The 17,561-nt window shown below is 42.5% G+C and overlaps 1 protein-coding gene across 1 annotated transcript; it reads left to right on the forward strand.

Moving 5' to 3' along the window:
* The first annotated feature begins 5,096 nt into the window (after nt 1–5,096).
* Nucleotides 5,097–16,668, forward strand: rtp (MORN repeat-containing protein retinophilin). The gene is made up of 4 exons (XM_080274487.1): nt 5,097–5,187; nt 6,973–7,168; nt 8,234–8,343; nt 16,447–16,668. The coding sequence occupies exons 1-4, from the start codon at nt 5,178–5,180 to the stop codon at nt 16,596–16,598; spliced, it is 468 nt and encodes a 155-aa protein (XP_080130613.1). The 5' UTR covers nt 5,097–5,177; the 3' UTR covers nt 16,599–16,668.
* Nucleotides 16,669–17,561: the final 893 nt, after the last annotated feature.

Below are 17,561 nucleotides of genomic sequence, written 5' to 3' on the forward strand. Positions count from 1 at the left end.
TCTGTACATGGATGGGGTAATAAAAGAGGTACAAGGTAGGGTAGTGGATGTTGGAGTGGCCCTGGTGAGAGAGGATAGTGTTTGGAAACTCCCTGTACTGATGTTTGCAGATGATACTGTGTTGTTGAGTGAAGACGAAGGGTAAGGCTTGGTGGATGAGTTTGAGAGTGTAAGAAACAGAATCTAAAGGTGAATGTAGGGAAGAGTAAAGTGATGGTCTTTGAGAGAGATTAAGTCAGTGAATGTACAGCGAGGTTGGATGGCGGGGAATTGGAAAATGTGAATACGTTTAAGTACTTGGGTAGTGTGACGAGTAAGGATGGAGGTTTGGAGGGTGAAGTGATTGAAAGGGTACAGCAGGGAAGAAAGATTGCTGGTTCTTTGAATGCAGTGATAAGAAACAGGGAAGTGAGCATGGAAGTGAAAAAGTTACTACATGACAGTATTGTGATACCAACTCTAACGTATGGAAGTGAAGCTTGGACGTCGTTGGAAGGACACAAGTCAAGAGTGAGAGCAGTGGAAATGAGTTATTTAAGAGAAGTCTGTGGAGTCAAATGGAGAGACAGGCTGACGAATGAGGATATAAAGGAGCATTGTGGTGTGGATGTGATAGGAAGCATTATGAGGAACACACTGAGGTGGTTTGGCCATGTGGAGAGGATGGAGGGGGAAAGACTGACGAAGAGAGTGTATGTGAGTGAGGTGAAGGGGGGAAGAGGGAGGGGGAGGCTGAGGATGAGATGGAGGGATGGGGTGGAGAGGTACGGTATATGAGAGAGGGGGGTGTGAGTTGGGAGCTAGACCAGATGAATTCCAGCAAAACTGTATACAAGGCTAGAAAACCACTTTAGTATTCCATGTTTGTGTTGCTTGTTGTGCATTAACCTGTCACGTCCCGAGCTATTCCTCACCTCCGACAACCCCCAATCCCGAGGTATTTTCGATTTTTTTTTTTTTTTTTTTTTTTTTTTTTTTTTTTTGCTAACCTCCACTTTTGGTGAGAAACATCGAAAATTCATAGAGAAATCGCTCACCTGAGGTTTAAAATACTCAATCCTGGTAGCAGTACCTCCTTACCTTACTGGGTTTTCTAACAGGCTGGCACCAAAGAAAACGAGTTCTATGGGAGGGTAACTATTTCACACCACTCATAAATGGTATTTATTTATTTACTTGGTGCGAATTTATATGTACCCTAGTACAAGAGTATATTGGTTTTCAAACAGTAATAATAGGCATTATAAGCATTGTTTCACACACTAACTCATCACCATACCTGACCTTTTTTTGCCACATTACCTGATCATCATTTCTGATTGTTTCTTCCTCTAATGCTATGTAAACTTTGTCCTCCACACTGTCATCGATTGGGGAATCACTCTGGCCCCGCATGTCTTTATTGGCCAGGTCACTGGTAAAAGGTGAATTGCCGAGACAATGGCGTGCAGGGGGAGGGAGAGGTTATGCGGTGTAAGGCATTGTCCCTGCTTGGCATCTTGTGGAGAAAAAGATGAAGGTGTCCCGTGTACAGTATACGTACGAAAAATCACGCGTGAAAATTGAAAATTGTGCAAATTATGAACCTTGCAATTGCCAACATACCAGTACGTCGTCGGGACTGGCAAATGCAAAATGTTGCAACGTATCCATACGTCGATGGGACGTCTCGGGTTAATACCGCAATTAAATACTAAACAGGACGTAACTCCCTACGTGTAGCAACATTATTCTCTCCGACAAGGAGTGTAAGTTTTCACTTCTGTTTGTCTGTCCGTTACCTGGATACTCAAAAACTAAAAGAGAGATTTGGACCAAATTTGGTGGGTAGATAGGCAATGTCCCAGAGAAAAGTCATTTAACATATGGGGCCAATCTGGGTCGTATTACTGATTGTGGGTCTGGAAAACATTTTTTGGTGAAACCTTAACCAATATTGAGTAAACCTAACCCATAATGAAGAGTGATTTGGAAATTGCGTTGCCCTTGTTGGAGAGATGCGCTCCACTGAGTGCCCCTCAACTAGTTTACTGTTTCCACATACCGTACCAACACTACTTCAAACATTAAGAGATGCACTTATTTGCCTGTATCATGTGTTCCCAAGATTCTTCATATCGGGATGATTTCCCCCAAGTGGGGTAAATTATTTAAATACATGGGAGAGGGTGGGAATATAATTTAGCTGATGCCAAGATGGCCAACGCAGCCTTTTTGATGGGCTATAGGTCGTAGAAATTATATACTTTATGGTCAAATGCTCTTTGATTTTTTATTTGTCCGTTTTCAAGTTAGGTCTGATAATCCTATTGTTTGAAGAAACTGAGGCTGGATGGTTGTGAACCTATGAAGTTTGAACCCAACTAGAAAAGTTACCACACATGCGTCGACTCCTATGCAACTGCTGTACACATAGCCTCGAATAAGAAAACCCATATAATTGGAGATGCCGTGATCAAGCCATGTATCTACCTCACTGTGCAAAAAGTTGTCCTCACCTATGATGCGGTTAATAAACTTCAGCAGACTATGCCAATAACACGAAGAAGTCACGTATACTTGTACTAATGATATGACTCGCAGCATTAAAGATAAAGCGATCGCATATATAAAATCAGGAAATTGCTTTGCCATTCAGAAAACCACTGACATGGCAAATCGTAATCCAGTCATGTTTCTGCCCGACATACTGATGGTCCAGACTTTGTTTTGTAGTTCACTGGCCGAAGAAAAAAAAAAGGGGGGGGGGGCGGGACTGTGATGAATTTTGTCTCGACTTTCTTCCATGAAGAGGTCTCAACATTCTTCGATGAAGAAGTATGTAATAGGGATGTGTACAAATCGTATCGCAGCAACGATGGGGTCTCAATCTGGATTCATTGCACTTGCCTTTAAGCAGCCGTGACTGAGACTCTCTGCATAATTCACAGAGCTCTTGCTATTACGACATGCATGATCACTTACAGACCATCATCAAAACATTCAACTTCATCAAAAGTACGCGACTTTTGGATAAATACTGAACATAAAGCACTATTGTTTCACATATAAGTCTGCTGACTGTCAGAGCGCAACATGCTCGCTTGGTTCTACAGGCTTAGTGCAGAGACACTTCTAGCCCATTACAGTCAAGCCAAACTACTTACCAAGATAAACATCCCAGAATTTCTGGTATACTTGGCAGACATCGAAGCTCCAAATAAGCTCATTCGGAAACTACACGATCGTCAGTGCTACATCATCCATCATGCAGACAATATCAATGCATTCATTGACAAACTGCAACTCTGGGGGTGACGGAATAAAGACTTTGTTGTAACCCAATTCCACAGGCTTCTAAAGTCATCAGAGATGCCATCAACCAAGTGCTAAAGGTTGAGATCCCAGAATAAAATAACTCCCTTACTGATGAATTCCAGCGGTATCTCCCTGAAAATAAATACCAATCAAATTACCATGGCTCTGACAGGGGATCCATTCAAATTTCATGTAGATGACGTCCCTGCAGAGCTCCAGGAAGAGTTTTTGGAACTCATAACTCCTCTACATAAGATTAATTCCAAGCCCAAGTCTAATTGAATTCTGGAGCGGGGGGTTATTGTGGAGGGGGTTAAGAAAGTATAAGGCTAAGATTTTTGTCAAATACTGACGTGAAGATAGCGAAGTCCTGAATGTGGACATGAATCATGTTATAATTATTTGATTATGATACTGTTCTTTATTACTAATTCATACACCAAAATTTTGGTCAGTGACAGTAGCTAGGTTTATAAATGACGTGTGTGTTTGTCATAATCTTACATGGGCTTTGGTGAATCGAGAGTAGCTGTACCACGAAGTCTGTTTTGTGATAATCCTTCCCAGAAACCTTTATGGTGCGGTGCTGCATCAGAAAACCGAAGATGTTCAGCATTTACTGCAGCACTGTATTTAAATGGGGTACGTTGTTTGATCCTCATGCAAAAACCACTTAATATTCTAGTCAAAAGAGAACAGTGTACAAATGCGAGAAATAAAGCAAATAGGGTCCTATAAATAGGATTTATTTCGAGAAGCGTGAGCAATAGATCATCAAAAGTAATACTGAAACTTTATCTAGCATTAGTAGGGCCACATTTAGACTACGCAGTACAATTTTGATGTCCTTACTATAGAATGGATATTAACTCGTTAGAAAATGTACAGAGAAGAATGACAAAAATGATACATGACGTCCGGAACCTGTCATATGAAGACAGACTGAAAAGACTAAGTCTGCATTCGCTAGAGAGGCGTAGAGTAAGGGGAGACTTAAATGAGGTGTTTAAGTGGATGAAGGGTATAAATAAGGGAGATATTAGCAAGGTACTTAATGTAAGCATACAGGATAGAACTAGAAATAATGGATTCAAACTAGAAAAATTCCGTTTCAATAAGGAAATAGGTAGAAATTGGTTTGGTAATAGAGTAGCAGACGATTGGAATAAGCTACCTAGTAAAGTAGTTGCTGCCTCTTCCATTGAGAGTTTCAAGCATAGGCTAGATAAGCATATGACAAATAAGGGGTGGATATAGAAAAAAGAAAATCTTATAACCAATACTAATTCATAATTTTTCCTTTTCAGGTTACACTATGATAGTCTCTATTCTCCTTTCACACTTTCCTGTAAAATGTCCACGCCAGTTTTTCTATACTGCGTGGTGTTCTTTCTGACTTTTTCCTGCCGGCTTCGGCTGGAGGGTTTGGAGGGCGGGGGAGAGCCTTCTTCTTTGCTATCCTTATCTCATTCTAGTAGTTCAGTAACTCTTCTAGGAGCTGCCTAGCATGGGCCAAGCGGCCTACTGCACTTATCCTCTCTTCTTATGTTCTTATGAAGAGGCTATATAGCCTACTTAAGCTCAAGTTGGGGCCAGTACTCCAGAAAATAGAATTATCATCCTAGGGCTAGCAGGAGCAGCCCGGCTGATAAAGTAACAGAAACCAAACGAACTCAGTATGGATGGAACTTGGCACTAAACATACTGATCCCTGGAGGCTCGCTTTATGAGAGAGAGAGAGAGAGAGAGAGAGAGAGAGAGAGAGGCCAGCAGGAAGAGACTTGAGCCGGGAAGCCATACAAACCCCAGACTATGCAGGGTTGTTCTTACCATAGTGCCTCTAGTCTCTCCACAACTACCACCAATACACCACCGCAACCATGGCACAGCGTAAGTACTCCCTCCCTCTCTCTCTTCTTTACCTTTCAGTTCAGTGACGTTTCCCATTTTATCCCTCCCTGTCATTTGTTATTCCCTTCATTCCATGACATTTCCTCATCATTTTTCTTGTGTACGGACGATTTTATTCAACTTAGCAGGCTTTTCCAACTTGATGATTTATGTAGCCTATAGTCTCCATTATTTTTTCACTACAGGGGCGCTCCCAAACTAAATCATCTGGCTTCAGGGGCGCACCTGGGAGGGGGGGCCACCCCCCTTAGCTCTCTGGGTCTTTTAAAAATTTATATGTATTTATTTCGATAACAGCAAAACATGAAAAATTGGCAAGTACAAAGACGAGAAACACATGAACCAGCAGCTCTCTGACTCTAAACCTGCATGTGACCTCCCAGTAATTATCGGATTACCTGACCTCACCTCACTACGGCCCCCCCCCCACCCTTAGAAAATTCCTGGGTGCACGTGCCCCTGTCTGGATTACTGGATATAACAACAATACAGAAAAGGCGCCAATCTCCTTTTGTATCACAAGTCCCTGCCATGCCGTTGTTCCACATTAAATCGGCATACAAATTAGATTTTTGTTCTTTCGTTATCCTTCTACGATATCCTTTAAATCCTTTGGGTGAAGGCCTTTTTTTGCTCTTACCCGACGATTTCATTCAGCACTTAACACTTTGGAAGTCTTAAGTCTATCTCTATCTATTGCCAGACGCCTCAATCCCGTTTGGGGTGGTCACAAACAAATCGCCTCCACGTCGCCCTGTCCCCCACCATTTCACTCCCCTGCTCCCAACTCACACCCCCCTCTCTCAGATACCTCTCCACCTCATCCCTCCATCTCATCCTCGGCCTCCCCCTCCCTCTTCCCCCCTCCACCTCACTCACATACACTCTCTTCGTCAGTCTTTTCCCCTCCATCCTCTCCACATGGCCAAACCACCTCGGTGTGTTCCTCATAACGCTTCCTATCACATCTACATCCACACCACAACGCTCCTTTATATCCTCATTTGTCAGCCTGTCTCTCCATGTGACTCCACAGGCTCCTCTTAAATAACTCATTTCCACTGCTCTCACTCTTGACTTGTGTCCTTCCAACAACATCCAAGCTTCACTTCCATACGTTAGAGTTGGTATCACAATACTGTTATGTAGTAACTTTTTCACTTCCATGCTCACTTCTCTGTTTCTTATCACTGCTTTCAAAGAACCAGCAACCTTTCTTCCCTGCTGTACCCTTTCAATCACTTCACCCTCCAAACCTCCATCCTTACTCATCACACTACCCAAGTACTTAAACGTATACTCACATGTCTTAAATGCTGGATGAAATTCGGAATGGAAGTTATGTACGGCAGCCATTAACTAGACAGAAAAAATACTGGTAATAATGAGTAAATTAATAATTAATTCGTCTGAAATGGTAAAAAGTTAATTTATACTTATATGAACCATATTCTAAACATTCCAGCCACTGATTTTAATTTTCATTCTTAATGATGAAGTCTTACACCAGCTCTAACATCTGTGCTGCACGCTGATTTCAAAATTTATATAATCTACTCGAGTCGCATCTATACTGCCAGACACCCTAATCCCGTAATGGGTGGCCAGAAACAAATCCCCTCCGCTATGCTGCCTATCCTCAACGACTTAGCTGCCCTCTCTCCAACTTGTCATATACATCTACACTCCTTTTCTCCATCTCATCCTTTAAATTGTCCATAATCAGTTTGTTTCACAACTAAATCACATCCCCTTGAACACCAGGGATGAGGCCCGGCGTGGTAAAGTACGGGAGCTACAAATATGAAGATGGGACCCAATATATTGGTGACTGGAATGACAAGGGCCAAAAACATGGCATGGGTCACTTGGTACTCCCTGATGGTACGCGTTACGATGGAGGATTTGAGAATGGACTCTTCACCGGACTAGGAGTTATCTTCTTTCCCGATGGTGCAAGGTGAGTTGTGGCACTGCAATAATCACCTGTGTATGTTGTTACATACAAGTAATCTTTGGTTCTGCAACAGTAAGCCTAACTGGGGTCGCTTCAGTAAACTGTGATTAACTGTAATACACTAGGCTTAAGTTGCTCAAAAACAAACCAACATGCAGTATTCTTTATTTGAAAAAGTTCAGAATTATAGTTCCCACCCTGTTTTATATGAGTGTGTGCAACTCACTGTGTAACCTCGCTAAATGACTGGATTACATCGTGACAACCAGTCGTATATCGATGCCATTAAAACATGGGGTTAGGAGTTTGTCCAGGAGTCACCCACCCGAAAGTCCTAAAAACCAAGTTTCCAACTCACCTGAGCTCATCCTTGGCCAATCCGTCATCACTAAACAGTAGGTAATCCCAAAGCGGGGGGTACCCTGAGCACTTACTTGTGGTCGTCAGAAGTAGCTGACAAATGACAGTGAAGGGGTCAGGTGAGAGCGGGAATGCAATCCGGTCTGGCAGATGGACAGCACCTAGGGGGTACCTGCCAGTGGGGAGAAGGACGAACAGCAGCAGCAGTGCCTTCTACTGAGAGTCGCGACAACTGGCACCTTGGCGCCATGTTGCCTCCCACTACTTACCGCTCTGCACTCCCCCATTTTTATTCTCATCATTTTTTCCATTTTCATTACTTAATAATTTGATGAGTTCTGGCATTATATATATATATATATATATATATATATATATATATATATATATATATATATATATATATATATATATATATAATGTATATATATGTATAAATATATGTATGTATATATATATGTATATCACATATATATATATATATATATATATATATATATATATATATATATATATATATATATATATATATATATATATATATATATATATACTTGTGCCAATGTCCATCTAACACACTTAAGTTACTAATCAATTGCAAAATGTGCAAAAGTGGGGATCACAGGCCATGAGCCAGATGATACAGGTCATAATGTATTACAAATGCCATGACACCCTCCTAATAGACACCACAACCATATTCCACAGGTATGAGGGCGAGTTCATGCAAGGTTGGTTCCATGGCCATGGAATCTTCTGGCGAAATGACAATATGCGCTTTGAAGGGGAGTTTCGAGGGGGACGGATCTGGGGGCATGGTAAGTTGAAAGGATGAGTGAAGTAGAACTGCTTAGAAGATAACGAGATTGGCCAAGTGGATGAGGAAACATGATGTAAAAGTTTTTATACAGTCAAGAACCCACATAACTCGACTGCAAGGCTGTGAAAGTACCTAATGAAGGAGCCGTCAGCCAATTCAAAGAAGTGCAGAGGTAGTGAGACGGCGATCTTGATACAGCCACTAGTAGTAGTAGTAGTAGTAGTACTTGTTCCCTAGGCAGTCTGGCCAAACAACCCCGAGCCCCTTAGGAAGGCCATGGCCGAGACCGGGCTTTCCCACAGAGCTCTCAAAGAGTGTATGTTGTGTTGTTGGCGTAGGTGATTGTGTGCAATGCAGTCTTCCATAATGTGCTTAATAGTATGGGGTGCTGTGTTGCATCCTGGACAGGCATCAGCGACGGAGTCATCCAGCCTCTTCTGGTAGCTTAAGATGGCTGAATGGTGCCCACATCTCAGCCTGGCCAGGTGGACCCTGTCCTCACGAGGAAGATACGATTCAGAAGGGTGGATGTCAGGAGGCCGTGTATGCAGCTATGTGTTGTCTTTAAGTGACTTAATGGAGCGGCGAGTGATCTGAGTGTGGATATGGTTCTGGAAGCTGGTCTGAGGTGGTCAAGGGGGGAGAGATGACAGTATTTGTGTATGGTATCGTGTGCTGGGTGTTGTTTTGATGTTCCTTGGTGTGGGTGGATGTGCTGCCATGTACTGTAGTGGATGTTGTGAGTTTGTGGAGGCTGCAGCAAGAAACCGGGTGCCTCTCATGTCTGGGTGGTTCTTGACTTTGAGGACTTTGGTTTCTTGATGTAGGTGGTCTGTGGGTGTAGTAGCTGTGCAGCCTGTGATTATTTTTAGGGCCTTGTTCTGTATGGTCTGTAGAGTGTTGTAGTGTGTTTTGATGAGGTTAGAAGCCCAGGCAGGGCTTGCATAATTCATCACTGAACGTATGTATTGTTTGTATACTGTGGTGATGGTTTCTTTGTTGTGTCTGAATGTTGTCTGGGCAAGTGACCTCAAGGCATTGAGGCTTGGTGTTATTTTATTTTTAATGTCTGTGATGTGTTGTTTAAATGACATTGATGTATTGTATGTTACACCAAGGATTTTAGGTGTGTGTGTGTGTGTGTGGTAGTGGAGTGTTGTTTATGATGAGGTGTGGGATGTGACTGTGTTCTGCTGTCCAGTTTGTGAGAAGAGTCACTGTAGATTTGGCTGGGGCTATTTTGAGTCTGTTTGTGGTGAACCATTCGTGTAATGTGTTGAGGTAAGGTTGAATGATGTGTGCAGCTGTGTTTGCGTTTTGGTGCGTACATGTAAGTGTTATATCATCTGCATAGGAAGCTATGTGTATCTGTGGTGTGTGGGTACGTCATGCATGTATACAGTAGGTTAATGAGTGTAGGGGACAAAACAGATCCTTGGGGGACGCCGTTTGTGAAGTTTCTGATGTTAGAAGACTGACCGGCAAATGTTACGTGTGCACATCTGCCTGCTAAGTAGTTTGCCAGCCATCTTTTTGTGTTATTGTGCATGTTTGTGTTGAGTATTTAGTTTGTGAGGTTGTGGCGGGGGATGGCATCAAAAGCTTTGCTAATGTCTAGTGTGATTAGGATTGTTCTGTGTGGTAGCCTAGTTGAATTCATGCCATCGAAAACTCTCTGTATAAGGTCTGTAAGAAGGGTGTTTGTGGAGTGTAGTGGCCTAAAGCCATGTTGTGACTGGGCTAGGGGAATGTGAGGTGTGACTAGATGTAGTTCCAGTTGTTCAGTGACTTTAGAGGAGGTGCAGAGGAGTGTGATGGGGCGGTGTGAGGAGGGTAACGTGGGGTCTTTGTTGGGTTTAGGGATAGTGATGATATTGCCATGCTTCCAGATGTTGGGTATTATGTTGTGTGAGTAGCTGTAGTTTGATATGTTGGTGAGTGCTTGTATGCCTTGTGGTCCTAGGTGTTTAAGGTGACTGTTGCTTATGTTGTCTAGTCCACAGTCAGATGAGTGCTTGAGGTTCTTAATGATGTGCTTCGTCTATTTGTAAGTGAAAGGTGGTAGTCTGGGTCTGTGGGGAACTGTCTCTTACGTCGGATGATACTTCGGCTGACTTGTGAAAAGTGATTGATGAGAGTGTTTGCTTGTTGTTTGTTTGAGGGTATGGTGTCTGTTGTTGTGATGGCAGTGTGTGATTGTGTGGTGTTGCTGTTGGAAAGTGTGATGCTGTTTAGTGTTTTGTAGAGTTTGCTGATGTTTGTTTTGTGATCAAGTGTTTGGAGGTAATTTTTCCAGTTTAGTGTTTGCTGTTCTGATATTTTATTGTTTATCTGAGTGTTGAGTTCTTGTATTTGTTGTACGGTGTCTTGTGTATGGGGTGTTGGGGAGTGTCGCAGTGTGTCCTGTTGTCTGATGAGGCCTTGAATTTCTGGTGTGAAGTTGGGGTTGTGTCTCTTTCTGTTGCCTCTAGGGATGTGTTTTTTGTCTCTGTTTTGTATAATTGTATTGAAAGTGTGCACAGCGGTGTTGATGTTTGTGATGGGTGCACTGTTTAGTGTTTCGAGATGTTGTTCTGTTTCAGTTACAAAGGCCTCCCAGTTGGCTGTCTTATAATTAGTGTATGTGTGTTTGTGGCCAGCTGGGGTGATTTTGGTTTTGGTAGTGATGATGATTGGGAGGTGATCAGAACCTAGGGTTTTGACCATTCTCCATGATGTAGTGGGGGCGAAGTTTGGGGAGCAGAAGGTGATGTCTGGAGATGATGGGAGAAAGAGGGCTTGGTGTGGGATATGGGTATGTTGGTCTAGACTGTTTAGTTTGAAAAGGTGGTCTATCTGGGATTGTAGCACCAGCCCTCTGTCTGTGTCAGGGTTGTTGACGTGCCAGGCTGACGCCTTGACGTTGAAATCACCACCCAGGATGATGTTGGGTATGTTAGTGATGTGGTGTATCTGTGGAGAGTAATTGTGTGGTACTGTGTGGGACGACTGGGGGGAAATGTATGTGTTAGCAATTGTTATGTGTGATTTGTTGCCAGTGCGTATTTTAATTGATTGTATTTCTGTTGTGGTGCCATGTGGGGGGAGAAGGGACTTTGTGTGTGCACTGGTATCTGCAAACTTGATGGATTTGTGTACCAGGGTGATGAGTCCACCGCCATGGCCGTCGGCCCGGTCTTGTCGAATGGTGGTGAAGTTACGAAATGTCAGTGTTTTCTGTGCTCTGTGTAGTTTTGTTTCTTGTAAGATGGCAATGTGTATGTTCTGTTGTTTGATGAATTGTGTGAGTTCATGTTTTTTGGTGTTTATGCCATCTATGTTTAACTGAAGGATGTTTATGTTATGTGTGCGATGTGTGTTGACTGCTGCAGCACAGGGGGGAGGTGGTGTGGGTGGAGGGGAAGGGGTAGGAGGAGGTTGTGATGGAGGTAAGGGTTGAGGTGGATTAGGATGGGTTGGAATGGGAGGAGTTGAGGGACTGGATGGTGTGGGAAGGGTCGGTGAGTTTGGCTGTGGAGGTGTGAAGGAAGTAGGCTAGGAGTAGAATTGGAAGGGGGGTTGATGGGTGGGGGGAAGGAGCATAAGGAGCAGGTCCAGGTGTCTGTGTAATGTTTTCTGGATGCAAGTGTTGTGCAGGTGTAATGGGACCAGCTTTTGCAGGAATTGCACTGAACTGAACCCTTTGTCTGTCAGCTCAACGTGATGGGTTTTGAGCATGTTGGACATATGTAGTAGGCAAGTGCTATAGCTCTATTGAGCATTTGTATATAAAGGTCCTAAAATTATTAATATCTGTGCTCTGTACCAACATGACTAAGTAAACTCTTTTGCCTTTGTCTGTCAGCTTGCACTTTTCCTCTTGATGGAAGTTTGCTTTTCTTCAGTCTGTCCCAAAGAAGTGACCACTCCCAGCTCTTTAACTCCTTCCTAATTGTTTTCATAACTGACATTTAAAAAATCCAATTTTATTCTTAACATGGCATTAAAGAGTTTATTATCAAGATGTTATTAAAAAGTTTATTCTCAACAAGAAGATACTGAAGCATCTTTCCTCTTGTCAAGTTTCTAGTGGCCATTATGGGTTTCATCCGCAATGCTTCAATGGCAATAATCCTTTCGTATTCCTGGTAATACTTCTTTTGGAATGCTGGTGAACCCTCTGTTCCAGTGTTAAGCATTCAAAAGCCTTTCACATTCTAGCACAAACTTTAATTTTTACATCATCTTCAAATGGCTTTTTTCTCCTCTGTGCACCTTCATCTCTAATTTCTTCTCATGTTGTTCTATAGCTGCAGTTGTAGACAACCACTGCTCTTTTCAAACTATCATTAATAGAATTCCCTAGGGTTCTGTCCTCTTGCAATTAAGTGACCTTCCGAATTGTACATGTAAACCTATCTTCTCATATACGGGGTCTGTCCAAAAAGAAACCCAACTTTTTAAACAGTGCACCAACTAGCCAGCATTGCGTGATCACGATGGGAGCACCACGTAGAAGCGACTTTGCGCTTTAGTCCAAAACTAGTGTCACTTGATTATCAAGGTACATGCACTTCAGTGATCATGTTTATTGCACCTGGTGATTTGCTGCAGGTTGAACAATGAATGATCTTGAGAAGCAACATGTTTGAATGATATTCTGTTTCAAATTGGGAAAGACTTACAGAGACTTTTCAAATGTTGCAACAGGCTTATGGGGAGCATTGTTTGAGCTGTATGCAGTGTCACAAGTGGTTTCAGTGGTTCAAATCAGGAAGAACATCCACTGAAGATGATCCCATATATGGATGGCCTTCCACATCAAGAGATGATGATCATGTTAAGAAAGTGCGTGTTGTGACCCATGAATATCATTACCTGACTCTCCGTGAAGTTTCCGAAGAAGTAGGCATCAGTAAAAGTTCATGCCACACGATTTCAACCGAAAAACAGAAGATGCTTCGTGTTGCCGCAAAATCTGTGCCGCACATGCTGATAGATGAGCAAAACAGAACTGTGTCAGTCAGTCAAGAGCTGCTTCATTGTTCGAATGTTGATGAAAACTTTTAGAAAAATGTCATAACAGGTGATGAAACGTGGGTGTACAGCTACAATGTCGAAACTAAAAGGCATTCATCAAGATGGGCTGGAACATCTTCACCGCGACCAAAAAAAGTGCGTCAGTGTCGTTCAAATGTGGTGATGCTGATTGTCTTTTTTTATTGGAAGGGAATTGTTCATCATGAGTCTATTCCATGTGGTCAGACAGTCAATAATGGGTTTTACTTGGGTGTCCTGAAGCATTTGATGGAGGCAGTGTGAACGAAGGGGCCGGAGGTGTGGACAAACAAAACATGGATGCTGCACCCTGATAATGCACTTGCTCATGCATCGCTCCTTATCCGTGACTTTTGGCAAAGCACGAGATGCCTACCATCCCCCAGCTGCCCTACTCTCCGGATTTGGACCCTGTGGACATTTGTTTTGCTCCCAAAGTTGAAATCCACGCTGAAAGGTTGCTAATATCAGACAATAGAAGTGACAGAAGAAAATTCATCAAATGCACTAAGCACATGTTCACTCGAGCGCATGTAACTTGATGACTCAGTCACACGGCGTGATGCAGCTAGTGTTAAGCCCCGTCCACACTAGGGGTTATGCTGCACACTCTGTTGCGCATCACGTTGCCCAACTCAGGTTTTCATGTCACAGGGGGTCTGTGCTGCACGCTTCTGGTAAATCTAGCCAAAGGGCATTCATGATGACATCACATGCCACGATGCCATCAGTAGCCATTGGGCTTCCTTCTGAAATCACGTCGAAACAGCCACTGCTTGTACCACATCTTCTTTTTCCTATTCTTTTTCTTTTTGGCACAGCATAGTGCCACAATGTTCAACATAAAGTCTCTTGAAGTGCTGCTGTGTTGGTATTCATTAAGTCCTGTCCACACTGGAGGTTATGCAGCACGCTCTGTTGTGTGTCATGATGCCTAACTCGTGTGGCTGAGGCCAGTGATGTCCTTGTTAATGAAATGAGCAGAGCATGCCTCTTACCGTTGAGGTGCGTGAAGAGGGGGATGGATACCAACATCCCTGCAGTTCAAGAGACTGTGATGTGGAGTATTGTGGCATTATGTTGTGCCAAAAAGTAAAAGAATAGGAAAAAGATGTGGTGCAAGCATCACCTGCTCTCAACAGAAGCCAGACGGCTACTGTGAGCATCACAGTGCACGCCTTCACCATGAAATGCCCCTCAGTCAGATTTGCCAGGAGTGTGTAGCACAGACCCTCCACGGCACTAAAACCTGAGCTGGGCAACATGATGTGCAGCAGAGCACACAGCATGACCCCTAGTATGGACAGGACATTATCCTCCTCTCACAGCTCAACAGTAACTGGTATCACTGCCCGTTGTGCTAATGTGGAGAACACCGGTCTCAGTAGCACGAGTTGGGCAACACGATACACAACAGAGCATGCAGCATGACACCTAGTGTGGATGGGCTTTAGACTAAAGCCCCATCCACACTAGAGCTCATGTTGCGTATCATGTTGCCCAACTTTGGTTTTTGTGCCGCAGAGAGTCTGTGCCGTGTGCTTCTGGCATATCTGGCTGAGGGGCATTTCATGGTGCCAACACGTGCTGCAATGCCCATAGTAGCCATCTGTCTTCCCTCTAAAATTATGTTGAGACAGCCACTGTTTGCACCACATCTTTTTCCTGTTCTTTTTCTTTTTGACACAACACAGTGTCACAATGCTAAACATAAACAATCTTTTGAACTGCTGCGGTGTTGGTATCCATTATCCTCCTCTCACAGCTCAACGGTAACTGGTGCACTGTCCAATGTACTGTACAAGTATGGAGATTGCTTGCCACTGCAACACGAGTTGTGCAACATTACACGCAACAGAGCATGCAACATGAGCCTTAGTGTGGACAGGGCTGAAAACTCAAAGTTGCAATGACAACAAGTTGGTGCACCATATAAAAAGTTCAGTTTCTTTTTGGACAGACCTCATACTAATGACTCGGCCTTTTTCCTTTTTTTCCATCTAATTCTCACAGCATCCATCTAAGCACCCATTACAAAAAACAGAGGACTTTCCAGCAAGATTAATCTTTTCCTGCCTCTCTGTTTCTACATGTTCTCCAGTTCTCATGGAAATCCAGTTCTGAAGTCACTTGAGAGCACTTCAAGCATGATGATAAACACAAAGGGGCTTAAAACTGACCCCTGCTGCACACCAACATTCACTCAAACCTCCATTCACTCTAACCTCCATTCACTCTTACCTGGGTCCAGTATACAATGCAATAAGCACTCTAAGCAACAACTTCTCGATCCATAACTTTCTCACTGTCCATTTCACCACCTCCCTGGGCATACAGTCAAAAGCCTTAACCATTTCAACAAAAACAAAGTAGAACTCTCTTCTTTCCTATAAATTTTTCTCTGAAGCTAATACACAGTGAATATTATATCAGTTTTTCCTTTGCCTGGCATAAACCTAAACTGGATCTCATCAGTGTTCAATGTTTCCTTTACCACACTTTCCAGGACTCTCTCCACTACCTTCATATACTCCAGTATATGTATACCAGGAAGACAGGAAATAACATGGTAAAGGATAAATGAACAAACTGGATAACAAAATATGGGGAATTGACTGAAGTTTGAGAATAAAAAGTGGATGATGATGAATGATAGCATGAAGGTTAAGGGAATATATATATATATATATATATATATATATATATATATATATATATATATATACATATATATATGATTAAAATGGTAATAACAAATGCAAACCTAGGCTCTTCTGAGTGTGACCCCAATGGACTGCAGGTTGAAGTTCCACTTCTAAGGTCCACCATCCTCCTCTTGAAGGATAAGGAGATGAGGGACATTTGTATAACCAGGCAGAGGAGCCACTTAGTCATATTGGTGCCATGTGAAGGCATTCCTTTTCAGAACCAAACCACTACAATAAAATAAGAACACAGTAACTATCAGCTGAGATTCCAGTACCAATTCACTCGAAAATTCCCTCACTATCTAGAGCATACAAAGTACAAGGACATCCTCTCATTTAATATTCATTCTTCACAGGCTTGGTGACCTATAATGATGGGTCTAATGGTTTCCCACGCAACGAGGGATTCTTTCAGGACTGCCGCTTCATGAGAAAGACCCGTTGCCCACAGGTCATCCAGAGGTCCCAGAAAGTGGCGCACATTGCAAGGGCACAGATGGATGAGTGAGACAAGTCATGGATTAACAAGCCACAAGAACAGGGATAACTGTTTAAAAATGCGAGCTGTAATTTTCTAAGTCTCACAAACACTACACAAGATGGAATTAACGGTATATATATATATATAGTAAAACCTGAATATAATGGACTTCAATAGACTGGAATTTGCTTTTATCGGACTTGAGGAGCTACCAGACTAAATTCCTATATATCGGAACAAGTTCCACAAAGCCAGAAGCAGTCCGGACTGCCTGACCACTTCAAGTATGTTCACCACAATAAGGTAAATAAAAGACATGTTTATCACTGTACAGTACAGTATTATTATGTATACTATACCATTTGATTAATGTAGTGAAGTTATAACACAGTACAGTACCGCAATGGTAGTCAAAACAGTTTAAAAACTGTCCATGCGATCCGGACTAATGTCTGATATATTGGAAAAAGTCCGGGTTGGCAGGGGGAAGTCCAGATGTCGCTTTTATCAGAATTTCATGTTTTTTGGAATGGCTTGGGCCCCAATGAGTCCATTATAGTGAGGTCTTACTGTATATATATGCACTGTACATGTACACATCCAACTCCAGTTTGAATATGGGAACAGAAGGATGAAAAATGAAGATGATGATGATGATGACTGTACATATACACTGTTTGTGTGTGTGTGTGTGTGTGTGTGTGTGCACAGTAAAAGTCCTATAATACAAATGGCAGGGGACCAAAGGTCTTTCTTTTGGACTACTGTTTTTTTTTTTTTTTTGGACTATTGGGAGAGACCATTGAAAACATTAGAAATATGTACAAGATCATTAAATAAACACTTAAAATGATATTGGTTATTGTTTTTCCCACACGAAAGATAGATGTGTAGATGTTGTGTTGTTGCAATGATTTACTGTACGTGAGTAACACTGCCTGTATTGGTGTGATAGTGTCTGTTTTGGTCTTGGAGACGACTTGGACTAAC

This window comes from Coenobita brevimanus, chromosome 6, assembly GCF_032717465.1.
Source record: "Coenobita brevimanus isolate Jiangsu-jjx chromosome 6, ASM3271746v2, whole genome shotgun sequence".
NCBI classification, from domain to species: Eukaryota; Metazoa; Arthropoda; class Malacostraca; order Decapoda; family Coenobitidae; genus Coenobita; species Coenobita brevimanus.

Excerpts from the sequence above, each read along its gene's own strand:
- rtp (XM_080274487.1), top strand. Across the intron at positions 7,169-8,233 it reads TTCTTTCCCGATGGTGCAAG|GTATGAGGGCGAGTTCATGC; the intron begins GTGAGTTGTGGC and ends CATATTCCACAG. Across the intron at positions 8,344-16,446 it reads GGGACGGATCTGGGGGCATG|GCTTGGTGACCTATAATGAT; the intron begins GTAAGTTGAAAG and ends CATTCTTCACAG.